At 40.3% G+C, this 21228-nt stretch overlaps 1 protein-coding gene across 1 annotated transcript in view; it reads right to left on the reverse strand.

The window, feature by feature from the left end:
* Positions 1 to 17063, reverse strand: part of ITGB8 (integrin subunit beta 8) — a 79152-nt gene extending 62089 nt beyond the window's left edge. Inside the window, exon 1 of the mRNA XM_081800436.1 lies at positions 14984 to 17063. Within this exon, the coding sequence (XP_081656562.1) occupies positions 14984 to 15110 (127 nt within the window). The 5' untranslated portion in view covers positions 15111 to 17063. The remainder of the gene's footprint in view (positions 1 to 14983) is intronic.
* Positions 17064 to 21228: the final 4165 nt, after the last annotated feature.

Here is a 21228-nt window from a genome sequence, read left to right on the forward strand (position 1 = left end):
TCATGGTTTTTGGCCTCATCTGATTCCATGTAATTATCCAAATCAATCCAAATCCCACCTAGGGCAGAGCCATTATCAATCCCTGGGGCCAGGAACTGTGGTAGGGAATTCTCATGAGGGACCTCTAGATCATGAAACCATGAAAGTGATATCTGACTTTTTCTTTTTAGGATTTTATTTATTTATTTGAGATAGAGAACATGAGTGGTGTGGAGGGAGCGCAGAGGGAGAGGGAGAAGCAGGCTCTCCCTTGAGCAGGGAGTCCGATGTGGGGCTCTGTTCCAGGACGCTGGGATCATGACCTGAGCTGAAGGCAGACGCTTAACTGACTGAGCCACCCAGGCGCCCCTGAGATCTGACTTTTTATAACGTCTATAAGTTAGTTTCTGCCCCATCAAGTCTATCAGCAGATAATCTAGTCTGTGACCCTGTTCTCTGAGAGCATTGCCCTCTGGCGTCAATACTATGCTGACCTCTAAGTAGCCAAGGGTTAGTCCTGGACATGTATATTAATACCATGTGCACCCTCACAGGGAGCCCTGGCCTCATTCTCCAGCTGTGCTGTGCTGCCTTCAGGAAGGCGCAGGACATGCTCAGAAACCCACTCCCCTCTCCCGTCCCATCATCGTCCCATGAAATGTCACCAAACATTATGTGGCTTTGAATTCTTCAAGAGGCATCAAACATGTTATATCCTCCGAACTAGAGACTGGTACTAATAACATTTAGTCGTTGTGTTTCCGTTACCAACTTCAGACGTTAGGCACTGTGGTTATCTTACGTTGGCCCTCACCTTAAGGCTCTGGTTCTAGATGGTTATGGCTGAAACACTCCCAAAAGGGACCTTTTTAACCAAAATTCAGACGGCCTGAAACTTACTCTCTTCTTGAGGGTTTTTTTCAGTGTTACTATCCTCCAAATGAATTCCCTTGGAACTTAAGCCCCATCTATCATTTCTAGAGGGTTTTCTTTTGCAAATTACATTCCGCTTCTCTTCAATTCAATAAATTCAATAAAAGTTCAGACCAAATGCACACAAAGACAAAAAAGCAACACCTTGGGAGGTATGCCTTGTACTAAAAAAGAGACCAGCTAGGTCATTTTTTTTTCTGCCAACAATACAGTTCTGCTACAGTGAGTTCTTTGTTTCCAACTAGAACAGCCAGTTCTACAGCAATTCCTACACACCCGAAAACTTTCTTTGTTCTACTGCTGTCAGTGAATACCTTACACCACCAGGCAGAGCCAGTCCAGCCTCCTAGCAAGCTGGCAATAAGGAAAGACATTTCCTAGTTTGGCATTCCTTAAGGTACCTACTGTCAGCCTAATCTTGTAGAATTTTGAATTCTTCTTTTAACTATTTTCCTTGTTCAACCTCATAATATTCTCAGTCTGCTTTGGAGCATAGTGGTAATCCCTCATTCCATAAGAAGAAGCTTTCCACCCAGCTCCTTTCTCTAGCCAGTATCTGTCACAGTTACTAGGGAATTTTACTAAATATATGCTCTCCACTCAAATCAGGAAAAATGCTTGTATCTGGGGAAGTGTTTGTGGTTCAATTCAAAGGGTAGGACCCTGGTACCATATGTGTATGTGGAACAAACAGTACCTCAACTGTGGCTGCACCTTACCATTGGCATATCTCGAAATAGCAATTTTTTCTATCATAAAAGGAAGTTTGATCCCAAACCATGCAAAACATCAAAACATCCCTGGCCAAAAGCAACTGCCCACTTCACATACCTAGTAAGACATATTTGGTACATTTATTTCTTCACAGCTACATTTCTTGTCTTTCATCTTCCTGCCTTCATTACCAGACTTCCCCTCCACTTCTAAACTTGGTCTCTCTCATGGACTTTGGCTTGAACTAGCCCTTGGCAGGTACTTTTCCTTTCTCCATACAATCTGGGGACTGTGATTTTGAGAGGCAGTTTTCTAAATGAAACTGCACCAGTACTGACCTGGAATGGCAACAGACTGACTTTGACAAATGGAACAGTATTTGTTGATTAAAAAAAAAAACAAAGTAAAACAAAATAATAAAAACACCTGGGAAAGAGAGATAACACTTCTCCAAAACCACTATAGTAATGATTGTTGGCTCATTGATAAGGTTATCATGAAAGGCCACTTTTTAAAACCTTCTATGTTGTTTTAAAATATGAACATTTAGGGGCACCTGGGTGGCTCAGTTGGTTAAGCATCTGCCTTCGGCTCAGTTCATGATCCCAGAATCCTGGGATCGAGCCCCGCATCAGGCTCCCTGCTCAGCGGGGAGCCTGCTTCTCCCTCTGACCCTCTCCCCTCTCATGCTGTTTCTCTCTCTCTCAAATAAATAAATAAATAAAATCCTTAAAAAAAATAAAATATGAACATTTAGTACTTTAAATAACAAGCACTCAAAAGCATTTTTAAAACTCATCTTGAGTATATATACAATAAGACCACTATAATTTAACATTGCAATTCTAATTTAATGATCTTACTCTTATTTCCTAAACTAATTTTAGTTGGGAACTTCTAAAAAAATAACTTAGGGAAGGTAATTTTATTTACTTATTTATTTTTAAATATTTTATTTATTTGTCAGAGAGAGAGAGAGATCATAAGCAGGGGGAGCGGCAGGCAGAGAGAGAAGCAGAAGCAGGCTCCCTGCTGAGCAAGTAGCCCAATGTGGGACTTGTGGGACTCCATCCCAGGAGCCTGGGATCATGACCTGAGCCAAAGGCAGACGCTTAACTGACTGAGCCACCCAGGCGTCCGGGGAAGGTAATTTTAATAAGTCTGTTTAATATTAGTAGTTGCCTCGCATGAATTGATCCCAGTACTTTTGTTGAAAGGTAGGACTGTTTTAATTAAATTATAAAATCCCAAGGGAAAACCATTTTGACTTTCATTATTTTTCTTTGATATGTAAATTATACTAATTTACTTACTCTGAACAGAAAGGAGGTCACATTAAGATTGATTTTTTTTTTTTAAGATTTTACTTATTTATTTGACAGAGAGAGACACAGCTAGAGAGGGAACACAAGCAGGGGGAGTGGGAGAGGGAGAAGCAGGCTTCCCGCGGAGCAGGGAGCCCGATGTGGGGCTCGATCCCAGGACCCTGGGATCATGACCTGAGCTGAAGGCAGACGCTTAACAGACTGAGCCACCCAGGTGCCGCAAGATTGATTTTTAAAATGAAAAATAGGCCTTTAATCCATGAAAGTAGTATGGAAATGTTTACCTATTAATTCACTTATAGATATTAAATATATGCCAGCTGAATAATTCAACCAAATTTGGCTAATTCATGTCAGTAAAATATTCCTTTCTGTGACATATTTTAAATTAATAGGGGAAATAAAAAGGAAAAACTAAATTAAAAATATGCATACACTAGACTCATCCTGTAACACTCTTTGCAAGAAAATAGGATTCAGGGTTATCTGTTCACATCTTAGAGTTTACCAAAAGGCATTTCGTTACTAACAAATAAAAGCACCTTGACATGAGGTAGTTTTCCTTATGCAATAAGCACTGGTGTTTTCATTGTTTGTCACTCTTCCTAGAGTAATATATAAATTACTAGACAAGTCTGTCCTTAACTTCTTTAGGGCCCAGAGCAAGAGTAAAAATGGTGGTGGGCCTAACAAGACTAAATATTTAACAGTTACAACCCAGACTAAGAAATCATTAAATAAAATAAATTCTATTTTCTTATCTTGATAAATATACACTGATAATATGCTAGAAGGCTAGGTTGAATTTAGAATTTCAGACTCTTTAGATTTCTGTCTGGCAACTTGGCACTGTATAAAGTGTTGCCCTCCAGCCCCTGATCTGCTCCATTTCTCTCTTACTTCTAGTTTTATTCTGCATTGCAAGAAGCCTATCACTTACCAGCATGGACACTCCAGCGTGCATTTCCAAGCTCTGTTTACTTCCCCTCTCTTGGAGTTTGGCATACAGGTAGCACAGTCTACCCAAAGGATGGCCCTGAAAGTAATTTGGGGCTGTTTGGGCAGAGAATTCTGGAGATGATCTAGAAGGGGACCAAAGACTCTGAATAGTCCTACAACACAGATAACTTGCCTGTGGGGAGGGCCAAAGGAGGGACTCTTCTCACCCCTAGAAGACAGTCTGTAATGATGATTGAGGATGTAGAGTCACATTACTTATTAGCTAAGAGATCTTGAAGAAGTTATTCAATATCTCTTTAATTAGTCTGCTTAACTATAAAATGGGAATTATCAGAGTACATACCTCAGAGGGTTGTGGGCCCTAAAGGATATATTTTTACACCATATGTACAGAAGGGTACCTGACATACAGAAAATACTTCACAAATGTTAACTATTGTTATTCTTTTAACTCCAGAACCCAGAACCATGCCTGACACAAAGCTATAGATGTTTTAAGAAAATATGAATGAATAATGATTAAATGGATTAGAATAGTCTGTTTTCAATACCATTTTTAGTATTTGGTTAAATGACTATAAATTCCAGTTTGTATGATCTAAATAGAAAGCAATTTTAAAGTACAGATTGAGGGTAGAGGATCAGGATTATTTTTTATACTTATTTATCAACAATGCAAGTAATTATCACAGAAATTCAAAAGGAAAACAATTTTATAAAAAGTAGATTAAAAAAATAAAATCTCTGTTTTGATCTCTGCTAAAGATTTGCCTATAAAGCCAAGAAACTGCTCTCTGGAGTGGACTGAGAAAGCAGAAACAAGTGTATTTTATGGCATTAAAACTTTTATAGTAGAACTCACTTTTTTTTTTAATTTATTTTTTTAATTTTTTTTTAAAGGTTTTTTTTTGTTGTTTTTTTTTTAAGATTTTATTTATTTATTTGAGAGACAGAATGAGAGAGAGACAGCACATGAGAGGGGGGAGGGTCAGAGGGAGAAGCAGACTCCCTGCTGAGCAGGGAGCCCGATGCGGGACTCGATCCCGGGACTCCAGGATCATGACCTGAGCTGAAGGCAGTCGCTCAACCAACTGAGCCACCCAGGCGCCCTAGTAGAACTCACTTTTAAAAGAAAACTTTATTTCTTCAAGTTCAAATTTGAATGAGAATTAGAGCTAAAGAGGCTTATTTGCTTAGATACCCAATTTTAAGCTAATCACTATTTTTTTTTTAAAGATTTTATTTATTTATTTGACAGAGAGATAGACAGAAGAGCACAAGCAGAGGGAGTGGCAGAGGGAGAGGGAGAAGCAGGCTCTGCACTGAGCAGGGAACCCGATGCGGGACTTGATCCCAGGACCCTGAGATCATGACCTGAGCCGAAGGCAGACGCTTAACCATCTGAGCCACCCAGGCGCCCTTAAGCTAATCACTGTTATCCTCACCTCACTCATTGAGTCATTTATTTCAAATAGTTTATTAGGACCTACTGTATGCCAGGCATTGGAGACACAGAACCATCAGGAAGTTTCTCTCTCTTTCTCTCTTTTTTTTTTTTAAGATTTATTTATTTATTTAAGAGAGAGAGAGAGAGCGAGGAAGGGGGGCAGGGAAAGAGGGAGAGAGAGTCTTAAGGAGACTCAATGCTGAGTGTGGAGCCGGATGCAGGGCTGGATCTCAAGACCCTGAGATCAGGGCCCTGAGATCATGACAGGAGCTGAAACCAAAAGTCAGTTGCTCAACCAACTGCACCACTCTGGTGCCCTGCAGTTTCTCTCTTAAGAAGGTCATAGATGGGTGTGATGGGACATGGGACATGAACAAGGATTCAGAGAGTTAGGCATGAGATGCTCTGGTAGGAATCTGTCTGCAATGTGGAACAGCCTGAAGACACTGGGAGCCATAGAAGGTTCTGAGTAGAAAGGAAAAATGTGGACAAAGATTTGAAATGCTGGAGATCAGTTAGGAAGTTCATAGAATGAAGGATATTTCAGGTTTTCCCTACTCTAACAGCATTGTATTAAAAAGAGGAGATAAACTTGAGAAACCATTATGGACAAAGAATTGATGTTAAAAAAATAAAAATCTCCATTTTCCTTTAAACATCTTACCTAGTGTCACCCACTTATTTATCATCTTGTCACCCCTTCACTACCTTACATCTCTTCCTAGCCATAAGTGAGAATTTGATCACCGTTAATAGCAAAAGAGAAGAAAATTCCTATTATTGTTATCAACTTGGAAATCCTAACATATCTTTCCCCTCCTTTTTAGAGGAGCTGAACCATAGGAAAGATTGTGAAATGCCTTAAGTGGACCGTAGAAAGAAAAAATTAAAAATTTAATGTCATCTTATTAAAATAGCCTGATCTGACTCTCATATATAATAACAGCCTCTCTCAGTCTTTCTCTCTCTCAGGACAATTTCTCACTCTGCTCTATTTTTTCTTCTTTTTACCATATGTGTATATATATGACATATACATATCATATGTAATAAAATATGTATGTTATATTTTATATATATAAAATATATATTTTATCATACATATGTTTATATATACACATAAGCACATGCATAATACATATATTTATCCTCTTCAATTAGAATGTAAGCATCATGACAGAAGGAATTTTGTTTTGCTCTCTACTGTATTCCTAGTGCTTGGGTAGAGCCTTTGATGTCTCAGCATCAAACTTCTCCCTGAAGGGACATAATCCCTTGTGTTCCTTGGATGGCCCCCTCAGAGAAGAGTGACAAGGATAAGAAGGGCATGCCCTTAATGAGAGGGTGACCAGGGAATACACTAAGGGCATTCAAAAGTGCATCCATGGAATGGACTTTAAGAACCATGCCCCTCAGGCACTCAAAGAAGGCCTGGAAATTTTCCATGAAGGAAAAGGGAACGCTAGATATGTGCATTGACACCAGGCTCAACAGAGCTCTCTGGGTCAAAGGAATAAGGAATGTCCTACACTGAATATGTATTTGGTTGTCCACATAAAGATGAAGATTCACTAAATAAGCTCTATATTTCTGGTTACCCATGTACCTGTCACAGCTTTCAAAAATCTATAGTCAGTATGGATGAAAACTAACTGCTGACTGTCAAATAAAATTATAAAACTACCAAAAAAAAAAAAAAATCAACAGCAAAAACTTATGCCTAAAGAAAGCATCGTAGTATATTCCCTCAGCCTAGTATATACTGGAAATGCTCTAAATAACCAATACTGCTAAACATGGCTAATCACTGCAAATATTTAACAGCCAAAGAATTACCTACTTTAGTAAAAATTCATGGAGACAAAATAATGTAAATATATGAAACAATATAAAGTATCAAGCTATAATAGAGTAGCTCCAGGCAGCTAGGAACATCACAAGTCTTATGATGATCAGCAGTCTGACTCATATACTGTGATTTTGTCCCTTTGAACACTTTTGACTGAACAGGTAACCACACACTTAGTAGATCAGTCTCTTTTTCTTTCTCTCTCATAACCACAAGTCATACACCTGTAACACATTGGAAATCCTGTGTGAGGCACAGTTACATTCCAGGTTACTCCCATAAAGCCACATGTCTTGTCTCCATTCTCACTATGACAGGAAACTAACCATAGTGAGGTATATTTAAGATGGGCTGAGAGCATTTGGGAGCTTCCACCGGAGGTATGCCTTGATCATGCCCCCAATTCTCAAATCAGTATATTCCCATCTGTAGTTATTCTGTGCCAGTAACATTGTTACAGGGTAGGACTCAGGAACCCCACAGGAGTGTGTGAAGGTCCTCTTTCATGTGACAGTCACAGTGAATGTATAACTTAGAGCAACATCCAGAAATTTTTTGAAGAAGGTAAGAGGCAACATAACAGAGTTCAAATCTCATCTCTTCTACTTACTAGCTAGGTGACTTTGAGCCAGTTATCTCCTCTGTGCTTCAGTTTTGTCATCTCTAAAACAGAGATGATAATTCTACCTATCTTATAGTATTAGTATGAAGATTAAATTAATGTGGTGCATCAGTTAGATCAGTGAACTGTATAGAATGAGAGCTACCCAAGTGTTTGTTACATGACATGAGCATTATACTTTCTTTTCACTACATATAGAAGTCACACTTACATGATTTCTTTAGGATATAATGGGGAAAGCGACATTTTTAGAGATTAACAATTAGGTCACTTAAGCTCAGTAATTTAATTGTTCAATTTAATAAAATACAATATGAATCATCATAAAATATTATTTTTTCTATGGCTGCTTTTATTTTATAATCAATATACAGCTTCCAGAATGCATTTCATATATAACTGGAGAAGATATATAGGGCTCAGCATTCTCATGCTGGCAAAACTCTAAATGTATAGATTTGGGCTACAACAGGGACTAGTTTTGAGGACCAAGAAGGACTTAAGCATATACAGTACAGGGTTGGTTATGAATATCGTTAGGTTATTTGATGAACATATAAAAAGACTATTTCCTTATGTCAGTTTGGTAAGGTAAGATTCAATAATATCACAAGTAACACCATTTTTATAGCAGTTACTCAATGAGACTCACCAAAGCAGCAAAAAGACATCATTTAAATGACAGACTGCTATACAACAGGCATTTTCAAGGGGGATGCTTTGAGCATCTTAGCTTATTAAGTACAGACAAGAGAAAGACTACATAACAAGGCAAATAGTTTATTACTTTTCAAGAAAACTGATGGTCCCTGTAGAGGATTGGCTCCTGTTTATTAGAGTCTAAAGAAACTTAGATCAAAACAATACCCTCTGACACCCAGCTAGTGAAAAGTAAAATGACTGTGTGGGTGGTGGTGGTGGTGAACAAAATGAGGAATTTAACACCCAGCTGTTGATACCTGGATAGGTCAAATTTAACAGGCGTGGCAGAAAAGGCTCTAAACTGTTGAGCAACAAAGACCAGGTTATCTCAAATACTTTGTTTTGAGGAAGGTTCATTCAAAATGGGGAATAGGAAGATTGAAAAGGCAATATACTGTTGCTATATCATATTTCTCATGCCTCATAAAAATATGGGAATGAAAACTGATTATCGTATTTATCTTGTTATTGCCTATATTAAAACCTATTCAAAGATGACCCTTACTCTCCTAAATAATACCTCCCAACTCCTCTTTGTTCATTAAAATTATTAACTAATTTTGTTTTTGGTCTAATTAAGGCTTAATTAGCTTACCAGTTGTATATGTTCATGAATAAATAATTTATCTTTAAAACTTAAACATACATTGGAAAAAATTATCAGCTGGTACAATTATTTCTTTTATACCTGGTCGGTCTTAATTTTTCAAAAATATTTATTTGTTTATTTGAGAGAGCGAGCAAGTGGGGAGGAGGGGCATAGGAAGAGGGAGAGAATCCTCAGGCAGACTCCCTGTTTGAGCACAGAGCCCAACAGGGGGCTCCATCCCAGACCCTGAGATCGTGACCTGAGCTGAAACCAATACCTGGATGCTCAACTGACTGAGCCACCCAGGTGCCCTGGCCAGTCCTACTTTTTTTTTTTTTAAGATTTTATTTATTTATTTGCCAGAGAGAGAAAGAGACAGAGAGAGAACAAGCAGAGGGAGCTGCAGAGAGAGGGAGAAGCAGGCTCCCCACTGAGCAGAAAGCCTGATGTGGGGCTTGATCCCAGGACCCTGGGATCATGACCTGAGCCGAAGGCAGACGCTTAACCGACTGAGCCACCCAGGCACCCCTGGTCAGTCCTACTTTTTAGAGTCCTGTATATATGTTTCTACCACTTGAAGATATGGTATACTTTGAAGAAAAAAAAAAAGAGGTTACAAGATTCACTCAACTTTTATCAAATGTGAATGGACAAAAAATTAACAGCAAAATTGGCTTATTAGGCAATTTTTTCATGTTTATACTAAATATAGAAATACCTTTATTTTTCTTCTGGAAGAAGGTTCTGTTATTATCTAATAAATACAATGGGACTTGATTCTTCAGTTCATCTGTTTTGTTATAAAGATTAGAGAGGTTGAGAGAAAATAAATGAAGCCCTGTCTTGGAATGAACAGAGAATCAATGTGATGACAAAACTGAGAAGAAATGTACTTATTCTTTCATTCATTCAACAAATATGTATTGAGCATCTTTTACATAACTGGCATTTCCATAACTAAAACGAGAGCAAAGTATCTTCCCTTATAAGCTATAATGTAGTTGCTGGGTTGGGAGCAAGAGAGAAAGACAGTAGACAAAAACATAATATATCAGGGATGCTACTATATATATATATATATATATATATATATATATATATATAAAGATCCAGGGTAAGGCACTAGATAGTGTTGATAAGGAGGACAGAGAGGGCCTCTTTGATAAGAGGATATTTGAGTAGACATCTGGAAGAACTAAGGGAGAGGGAATCAGAAATATATCTCATGGGAACACATTCCAGGCAGAGAAATAGTGAGTTCAAGATTGGAGGTAGGATCATGCATCATACATCCAAGATATAGCAAGGATCAGTGTTGTTGGAACAGAGTGAGAGAGGAAAAGAGAATAAGGAGGTGAGGTCAGGAAGTCATCAGGATCTTGGAAGCCATGTAAAGACTTGGCCTTCAATTTGAGATAGATGAGAAGAAACCACGTAGAGCTCTGAGGGGAGGAGTGATAGAATCCGAGGCACATTTTAAAAAGGTAAGTCTGGCTGCACCGTGAAGCAGAGAAGACTGTTCAGTAGGCATTCAATAGTTCAAGCAAAAAATGGCATGGACCAGAGTGGTGGCAGGGGGGTGGTAAAGTGACTGTGGAACGTGAGAGAAACAGAAATCAAGGATGCCACAAAGTGTTACCCTGAACTACTGGAAGTGTGGCTGATCACTTAGTGAGATGAGGAAGAGTATGAAAGAAGCAAGCTTGGGGGAGAAAACTGGATGTTTGGTTTTGAATACATTAGGTTGATTTTGCCTTTAGACATAAGGTGGAGATGCCCAATAGGTAGTTTGCTATCCCCTCTGGAGATCAGAGAAGAGGTCAGGACTGGAGTTGTCAGCATACAAGTGGTATTTAAGACCCAAAACTGCATTAGTCCATCTGAAGACTCGGTATATATCCAGAAAAGAAAGTTTGAGGACTGAGTCCTCAGCCACTTTGACATTTAGAGTTGGGACAGGAGGAAGAACCAACATCAGAGAGAGAGAAGGAGCTTAAACCAAGAGAATGTGGGTTCAGGAAGTCAAGGAAAGAAGTGTTTTGAAGGAGAGAGTGGTCAACAGTGTCAACTTGCTGACATTGATAGGCCAGCGGGATGAAAACTATAAACGGGCTATCCGCTGTGGCAATAGGGAGGGCACTGTGATCTTAACAGGATGGTATAACTGCCTGACTGCAATGGATTCAAAGAGAAGGTGAGAATTGGAGACAGCAAGAATGGACAACTCTTTCAAGGATTTTTGCTAAAAAGGAAACTGAGAAATAGAAGATGGGAGATATTACATGTATGGGTATGCATATGCTATAGATGATCCAGTAGAGAGGAGAAAAACTGACGATTCCAGAGACAGGGGGAACAATCCTTAAAACTGAAACCCAAAACAAGTTATACCTATGATTCCACTGGGATGAAATAACTGATGTTCGTTTGGGGAAGTAGATTTATTCATGCTATTTTTTCTTTTTCATATACATGCATACCAAAAAGCTGTTACATATGCATAGTTTTAAGAGAAATATTTTTAATGCAGCCATAACAGAATCATTGAAAAGTAAATGGTTGAAACTATCTTTGTCTTTGCTTCCTCCCTCACTTCTGCATTTCTTCCTTTAAGCATAGTAAACACTCCTGTAGTCCTAAATTTCAACTCAAAAATTCATGCTGTTAGACAAATGATAGTGTGTCTCCTCCAGTGATTTACTGAAATATTTTAAGATAAAATGATATGAACTTTGCTTCAAAATAATCTTATTGGGGGAAGGACATGAAATGAGTAGGGGAAGAGATGAAAAAAGTTGGCCCTGAGTTGATAGTTGATGAAGCCTGGTGATGGGTGATTCCTTATACCATTTTCTCTAATTCTGTATGTGTTTGAAAATTTCCAAATATAAAGTTAAAAATTAAAAGAAACCTACTGTCAATACCATACTTAATCCAAAGAAATCCATTACATGGTGAAATTTCTGATAATTCGTTAACAGGTGAAGGAGCTATTTGAGGACACAGGAATTTTTCCAAATCATAATCAGTTCTTTTGCTTTCATATACAGCACAAAGACGTTTCATATACAGCACAAACTTTTTTTTTTATCATAAAGTGTCTCAGTTGCTTTAAGATAGAATTAATTTGGACGCTTATTGTACAAATATTTTGGAAGACTGGACTTCTAAAAATGAAGCCTTGATTCTCTTAAAAATCCTCTTACTTTAGGTAAGCATAAAGAAATCTAAGAACACTTGTGATATGAAATATGTTCTGAGGTAAAATATACAGTTACAAAACAATGCTAATCTAGCTGATTGTTATTTAAAAGAATAAATAGTTGATTATGCACAGAAGGTGAAATTTCATTGCAATAAATAGTTAACACTTTTTTAAAAAATGGTAATTTCTGAAATTTGTCACTCTTATATTGCTATATAAAAATTTAGGTAAAAAAGATTTTTAACCTTTCAAAGTGAGCAAATGTAGAAACAATAGTGTTGCTACATTAACTCTTCAAATATTAACCACTAAGTATTCTTTAGTGTTTTCCAGTTACTCATTAACCATTTTATGCTGTTATTGTTTCTCCAGTTGTTGGTGATTTCCACCAGGGAAAGTTGAAAAACATTTTTCTAGATCAGAAAAATGGTCAGATTTATTAACAGCATCCCCCTTGCTCACCATATATTCATTATTAAAAGTCCACTATGTATTTGGGACCTATAAATCCTACTTCAAAAATTAAACCCAAAGTTATGTTGTTGCGCAGTTTATGGTTCCTTGTGTTGAGGACTTTATTGCCCTCAACATTTCCTTGGTGTAAACTACTGAGCAAGGGAACAAGATTTCTTTTGTAACTGATACCTAAATTTCTATTCAGCTTTAAGCATCTAATTTGCACTATGAAGACATATAATTTGAGACTTGTAGCTATATCATGAAAGCACAACAGTTTATGCTGATCTCTAATTTTCTGAGTTGTACTGGCTATAATTTAAATTTTTTGCATGATTTTAACTGCAACACAAACCAGTATACATCAGAAACCTTTGTATATTGACAGAGACTGGGAAAAGGATGCCTTGTTCGGATTTCAGATAAGCATTCCCTTTTCACAACTGCAGGTGCAAGGGAGCCCATTCATAGTATTTGCTTAAAACCAGTTATAGTCACTGGATGGAAATACAATGCTATTACATGAGAACTTTACTGATCTTTACAAGCTCAATGAATATTTTTAAAGTAATGTTATTAGTAGTAAATTCTAGAGGCAAGTAGCACTTTTTTGTCTATGTACTGGGGACAAAATATACTCTATTGACACAATCTTGGTCACTTTACTCTTGTGTGTGTATGTGTGCATGTTTACTAAATCTAGAAAAATACTTCATCACATATTAACACTAGACAGAATTATACTCGGTGGAAAATCTGCTGCAATCAATGCATAGTTCCACTGAAGAGATAATTGATAATGAATGTTACTATTTCCTTTGCCTTCAAATTTCACTTATTTTGAAATAAACATATAAGCCAAAAAATAACTACAAGATAAAAAATTTACTCTAATTGCTCTCATTTCACATAACTGGGTAACTCTCCTTTGAAACAAACATTAGACAACTATATGTGCACAAATGAGTGAAACTAGCTGGATGTTTCCATGTTAAACTCGTATTTATAAGATTATGACTTGATCGTTTTTATTAGCTTCAGGCAGAAACATGCCACATCAATTGAAAGCATAAGAGAAAATTTTACTCTACAAAACAATTACAACTCTACTTCAACAGGAGAGGTCAGAGAAAGGTGCTAACAGAATTTAAGGGCTTGATGACCAAACACAGATAAAGCAATTTAAAAAAAGAAAAAATTGGCAATAATCATTGTATTGGCAAAAATAAATGTTTGGCCTGTATTTAAAACCAAGAAGAACTCATCGCAATTGATGATTACTACTATTACTTACTGTACGTTTTACTGTTTGCTAACAATCCAGTACAGCCACCTTAAATTTGCACGTAATTCAAAAGTGCCAACACACTTTTTCATGCACTATTTGACCTGAGCTTTTCTTGTGATTTAGGATGGGAGATATTGTCCTCATTTGTAAAATAAGGACAATATACATTATAAAGAAGTATCCTTTCCAAATCAAGGCAATTCTGATAGAAGTGGCTTGCCTGGATTGAAAGCTGTCAATCCTGGTCTAGGTTTCTATCTCAGGGTCTTATTCTCAGGGGCTTGATGTGACTGAGGGATTAATTAGCTAGGACTTTTTTTTTTTTTTTTTTTTGAAGCTGAAAAAGTGGTGACTTAAAGAATATTTTGCAAGTGTGTTTAATTCATTCAAGCTGAGCCCTATGATAGAAGAAACTTGTATACAGCCATCCTCTTCTTTCATGGACTCAAAACCAGAAAACTCACTCCCATTATTCTAATGTACCCTCAGCCTTGAATCAAATACCAGTGGTAAGTGGATCCACACGCGGAAAGATGGGGGGGGGGGGACATCCTCAAAGATGCCTTCAAGGAGGATGCCTTCAAGGATGGAGCAGAACCCCTAAATTGGCTTATGTAAATATGACCTTCCACTCTTCCAAACTTCCATTCTATTACTGCTTCCCCCAAACCCGGGAGCAACACACATAGTCTCCTCGTACAATTAGTTATTGCTGTCACTCCGGGGCGGAAATACTTGACACCTGGCCTCCCTCGGGACGCCTGAATGGAGGACGCTGCCACACACCCGCCCTTCAGAAGTTCTCAGGGCAGTTGGAGGCTGACATTGGGCCACTTACCTGGCCAGGATGTTCTTCGTCACAGCCCAAGACCTTTGAGGAAGAGAAGAAAACAAAAGAAAACAGAACAACTTACCACTCTGGCCCAGTCCAAGAACAACTAAAAACACCCAGGCCGCCCGAAGGACCGGGGCAGGACCAGGCCGGCAGTTTTGCAGGCAGACAAATGCGGCAGTAAAAAAAGCCAGGGCGGAGCGGCACATAATGCAAAGCAGCCCGCACCGCGCCCGCCGCCTGGCTGCTATCCGGCTGCGCGCTGGCGACTCCCGGGCGCACCTCGGGGCCCGCGGGCCAAGTGTCGCTAGGACGTTGCCCGCAGGCCCAGCAGGCGGACCCTGCGGCTCGGAGCAAGCAGTGCAGGTACGCTGGCCCGGACACCGCTTGGCATCTCAGGGCCCCCGAGGCCCTGCCAGCTCGGCTCAGCGGGTCCCGCGGTCTCCGCGAGAAGCACCTCCTCTGACGGTCAATGGCCCGGGGCGGCGACGCGAGCGAAGGCTACGCAGCCCGCTCTGGGACAAAGAAAAGAGCTTTTGTTTCTCTCCAGCCGATGGGGCTTCTGCTGCATAAATCAGCTTAGTGAACAGCCAAACAGAATCAAACCCAAACAAAGCCCGAAGCCTGGGGGAAAAACCAGCCTAAAGTACTATCACTGGGTGATGCTACATCTGTGGGAGGGGACGCCGGCGAGGCCGAAGGGGAAAAAAGTCGATGGCGCATCAATCAGCGCGAGCTTCTTCCACAGGTGGGCAGGGAGGCCAATTCCACTTAGTTACAGCTTTGCAGCCTCGTCAGCTGAGCAACGGGCAAAGTCAAAACGGCAATGTCCTGGCTGGCGAGGGAGGAAGCGCGGGGTGCCAGCAGCTGGGGGAAACGGCTCCGGCAGGCAGCACCCTAGAAGTCCCCGCCGGCGTCCGCGGACACAGAGCGAGGCATAGCAGCTCCCCGCTTGGCCGGGAGTGGAGCGCACGGCCGCTAGTACAGGAGGGGAGGTTCCGCGAGGGTGCAGTAGCCCGGCCTCGCGGGGCGGGAGCTTCGTGCCCTCGTCCTTCTGGCCCCCAGTGTGCGGCTCAGGAGTCCCGCCGTCCAGAACCCGGGCAGCTGGCGCACTCTGCGGTGCACCCCGCGAGAAGGCGAGGGAAGCGAGGCTGGCGAGGGGCGGGGGAGCAGTGGTCCTGCTCCAGCCCCGGGGTAGGGGGGCTCCCGAAGTGCGGATAGCCGGGCGCGCTCGGGGCCGCAAGTTGCTAGGAAACCGCCCCACGCTACCCAGCGCCTCGCCCCGGCCGCCTGCAGGCGTAGCGGCGGCTCCGGCGGCAAGGGCAGCAGCAGCAGCAGCAAGAGCTCGGAGCAGCGTGGGCGGGACATTGGTGAGGCATGAAGTCACCGCGGCCCACACTCGCTCTTTGTTTTGCTCACTCCAGCTCTTTTTCTCCCCCTTGGCTCTGATAGTTGTCATGCCCACCGTTCACAAGAGCTCCCGATGCGTAGCTGCGCAACAAGAATCGCTCCCCCTGTTCCCTTTCCCCCTCCTCGCCGAATCCCTACAGCCCAACGCTCCCCTAGCCGGTACAGAGACTAGCTCAGGACTAATGGCAGCTGCGCACAAACCCCAGCCTCTCACCCGGGCACTCTGCGCTCCTTTGTTCGGAGAGACTTACTGCCCGGCAGCTGCAGCATACAAAGCAGCGCATGGGGGCCTCTCCCCGCCCCCAACACACTCCGTTCCGCGGGTGCACACTGCCAACTTTGCTTGTAGATTTAGGAGTTCACCCTTTACCCCACCCCATGACCGTCCGGCATCTCCCCAACACTTGGAGAATTGGTCCAGTCCGCAGAGGCCGTACCCGGAGCTGCTAGCTGAAATTCTCGCGCCTCCTTCTCCTCTCCGAGTCTCAACCCTGGGCGGGACAGCCTTGTTCGTCCCAGGGTCTGGTGGTGGCTCTGGGTTTTGCTAGTGACAGTGGGTCTTTTGACCTTAAGCGTCACCTTTCCAATAAACGGAACAAAGAAGTTACAAAGTGCGGCGAAGCAGGAGAGAGAAGCAAAGGAGAGGACGAGAGAGGGCGTTTCTGCCTGCTTGCAGCTCAGAAATTTAGGCGCAAAAAGGGAGCGGGTATTAAGCTGGGCAACTGTCGGAGAAGCCGCGCACCTCCTGGGATCCTGTCACTACCACTCTAGGCCGGGGGAGGGAACCCAGTCCCCCGGATTGAAAACAAGGCACTGTTTCCAGTCTGAGACACGGTGATGGTTTTCTTTTTCCTCTAGGGGCAGGAGTGATTCCCTGTGGTAAAGTCTGACCTCTCATTTTTCCACTAGCAGCCTGCCCGAAGTCTTTCATAGGGCACCCGCCTCTTACAGGCATCAGACCAGTCCAGCCAGGTCAAGGTGAAATATGCGGGAGTTTCCCCTCCTTCTTATTTAATAGTTTCCATCTCCATATTTGGAGTAAAAAAACAAGTAGGAGGCTGTCTCTGTCTCTTTCTCTCTCTCTTTTTTTTTCTGTTTTCTAATTGTTAACTGAGTGAATGGAAAGTACCTGGTTAATAAGCCACAACATTGAAAACTCCCCCTTTTCAGGTGTGGACTGCGCATTGGGACCCACAGAATTAGGTAAGCAAAGCAAGAACCCAGCTGGAAAATTACAAGTGCCCTACATCTACAAAGCAGGCCCTTTTGAGAGACCAAATGAATGTTCCAAACCTGAAAAACTGATACTTTTAAACACAATTCACTATAGGCAATGTACTTTAAACAGATAATTAAATCTAGCTCAGCTTCTTAACTCTTTTCTTTCTTTGGTTCCAAGTTTGAACAGTTCTAGTTTTGCTTTAGGTGGTCTTAAAGGAACAGCCTAGAAAGTGGCTGGGTTGGGGAGGAAGACTTTAAATTTGAACACAAAAGGAGCATATTCACGCTCTCATTAGTCACTCTTCAATGGGGGAACATGTGTATTTTCCAGAGATTATTTCACAGTCTTAAGGAATATAGCCACTATTGAGACAGGGTAGTGCTACAATGAAGAAAAAAAGTCAATTCATAATCCCTATAAGGACATGTCTGTAAGTGCACTCTACACTGTAAAGTGACCAATACATCAGAGTTTCATGACATATTTAAAAATCTAACTCTCAATGTTTTAAATGTAAATGGCAATTATAGTATTAAATAAAATGTAACTTTATGTAACTAATAATGGATGGAGTTTTATGATATGGAACAGGTATACACTAATTTTTAACTCTATACATATCTTCTTTGACTTACGATGGGGTTGTAAATCCATCATAAGTTGAAAACACTGTAAGTTGGAAATGCACTTAATACGCCTAACCTACTGAACATCGTAGCTTGGCCTAGCCTACCTTAAACTCGCTCAGAACACTTACATTAGCCTGCCTTTGGGCAGTATCATCTAACACAAAGTCTATTTTATAATGAAGTGATGAAATCTATTGAATACTGTATTGAAAGTGAAAAACAGAATGTATGTGTACAGAATGGTTGCGTGTGTATTGGCTGCTTACCCTTGTGATAGCATGGCTGAAGGGAAACAGTGGCTAGCTGGGGCTGTCCAGCATGAGAGGTAGGTATTCTACCACACGTCACTAGCCTGGGAAAAGATCAAAATTTAAATACAATTTCCACTGAACTCATATCACTTTTGCACCATTGTAAAGGCAGAAAATTGTGAGTCAAACTGTCATTAAGTCGGGGACTGCCTGTATTGTTGGATGTCTCTATATTCTATATATTCTCCGTACTAGCCCAAAACAACTGTGTAGCAAGAGGAATAAAACTGTAAATCTGTTGCAGGAAATTTTGGAGCCCTTTAAAAAGAAAGACTTCCATGTTTTGTTATATGAAACCAATGCAAATATGTATCAGGATGCCAGTTTTATGGAGTTGTTGAAGAATAATTACAGTACCGTTTATCACCGCTTCCCAGTTGTAAAGAGGTTATAATTCTCATCATCAAAATAAACTAAGACAGTATCCCAGTTGAGACTGTGATCCTGGCAAGTTATTTACAAACAAGTTATCTGTACATTTTGGGTTGTAAAGATAAAAGTGAATTCTCCTGAGCCCTGCAAATCATCTGTAGGGTTTCTTTCAGTAAATAAAATTAGGGCCCAGGAACAAAGTTGGCTTTTTTCCAATAAGTGTCATTGGTCACCACAAATCATCCTTTTTTCTATAAGAAAATATATAAGATACTGTGAAGAAATATGGTATTGTTATCTTCATCATATTACCTGAAGAATTCTAACAGAGAAAAAAATGTTCCAAAAGATGATTAGTTGATTAATTCCTGTTTCTGTGATGTTCTGCTGTCTTGCTTTTAAATTCCTGACAGCTAATTTTTCATCATTTGTGGCAATGAGAGCAAATGAAATTCACAGATAGTCTAAAAATAACATTTTAGCTATTCATTCCAGTCTTCCTATCTTCAGATTCTTTTAGTTGCTAATAAGTCATAAAATTAGATGAATTAAGTTTCTTCCCTACTCCTTTGATTTCTCCTTAACCTTGATTTCTTGCTAACTCAGTTTATGGTGAGAAATGAATAGGCTATAGATGGATAGCAGCAGTGAGAGAGACATATGAGAGACTGCTCCTTTTAGTGTGTATTCCGCCTTTAACTAGATTTTGTCCAAATTATTGACCTCATGGATACAGTTAAAACCATACGTACATTTTAGTATTATATCTTTCTGAAGTTAGGATCAGACATTCAGTAGGTTGTAAGCAGATGTTCACAAGTTGTCTATAATCTTTCCTCATCTACAGCTCTAAGGAGATGATGAATAATCCAGTAAGTGGGATTTATTATTGTGACCATGACTTCTAGCTTCTTCCAGTGATAAAGAACATAAGCCACTGGAAGGTAGTTTTCACTGAAATATAACATAAGGTAGTGTTCTTCATACTGTGGACTGAAGACTGCCTACAATCTAACCATCTGTTGAGTGATTTCTTAGCTCTATTCCAGGAGATTATGAATTCATAGATATGGTGTGGTATCCAGCAGTATTTATTATTATAAGATCCTTAAATGTTTCCTTAAGTACTGAGGTTCAAGAACCCCTACCATAATAGATTAATACAGAAACTCCTCAAAGGCCTCTAGTGTGCTTATTGACAAACTCCAGCGCAAGATGCAAAGTCAAAAAAAAAAATGAATTGCTGGAGCCAAAGTATCTTCTCAAGGTATTCTATGAATGATTAATTCTGTGAGATGTTTTTGGAAACAGACTTCCATGACTAAGTTTGGGAAATGCTGGGTTAAAGTTAAGTAAAATATTTTACTGGAGGATTTTCCAAAAACTTATACAGGCTACATGCAACTGAATTCTCCAAAGGAAGAACCCTTTTTCAGAGAACATTTCACAGACTAATTTCCATAAAGCACACTGCTAAATGAATCCAATTTTATGAAAGTGGAAACTAAGAACCAGATTGGTGAGGAGACTGACCTTACTTCTTCAAGAGAATTTTTGAGCAGACATAACTCAGAGCTCTGAGTCTTGTCCACTACCTCATATCAGTGATGACTTTTGGTTTCAAGTAACAGAGTCAGACTGCGACTGCCCTAAGTGAAAAGGGAAATTATTGGAAGGAAATTGGGAGCTCACAGAATCAGTAGGAGGCTGAGAGACCAGGAATGAACAAGGTCAAAAACCAAGGGAGGCATAAGCAAGGGTAGTAGGCATCCGGCAAACAAGAATCCTTTTCTAATCATCCCTTTATCTTTGTACCACTTGATCAAGATTCAGAATCCTGGCTGGAAATGTCGAATTTTCAGAACTTTAGTCACATGACAGTCCCCTGGCCTTTTGGGGGTAGAGGGAGAGGAGGAGGAGCTCTTTCCTTTGGCTTCCTCAGTGGAAAATATAATACTCTTTCCCAACAAGATGACACAAAATCGCATAGGTTGATGAAGGAAGCCCCGTAAAGTGGCAAATGCATATCACTCAGATACCCTGCTTTGCATTACAGTTGGATTTTGGGTCACAATGCAGCTTTAATTTAACTTACCTGCCTACTAACTGATACCTTGGTTAGTAATATTAGTTATCTTCATGGGTACTTTTGAATGAAACATTTTCTTTTCTTTTTTTTTATTATTTTAATTTTTTTTATTCTTATGTTAATCCCCATACATTACATCATTAGTTTTAGATGAAGTGTTCCATGATTCATTGTTTGTGCATAACACCCAGTGCTCCATGCAGAATGTGCCCTCCTCAATACCCACCACCAGGCTAACCCATCCTCCCACCCCCTCCCCTCTAGAACCCTCAGTTTGTTTTTCAGAGTCCATCG

This window comes from Leptonychotes weddellii, chromosome 12 (genome assembly GCF_054177405.1).
Source record: "Leptonychotes weddellii isolate Sample4059 chromosome 12, ASM5417740v2, whole genome shotgun sequence".
Classification (NCBI taxonomy): domain Eukaryota; kingdom Metazoa; phylum Chordata; class Mammalia; order Carnivora; family Phocidae; genus Leptonychotes; species Leptonychotes weddellii.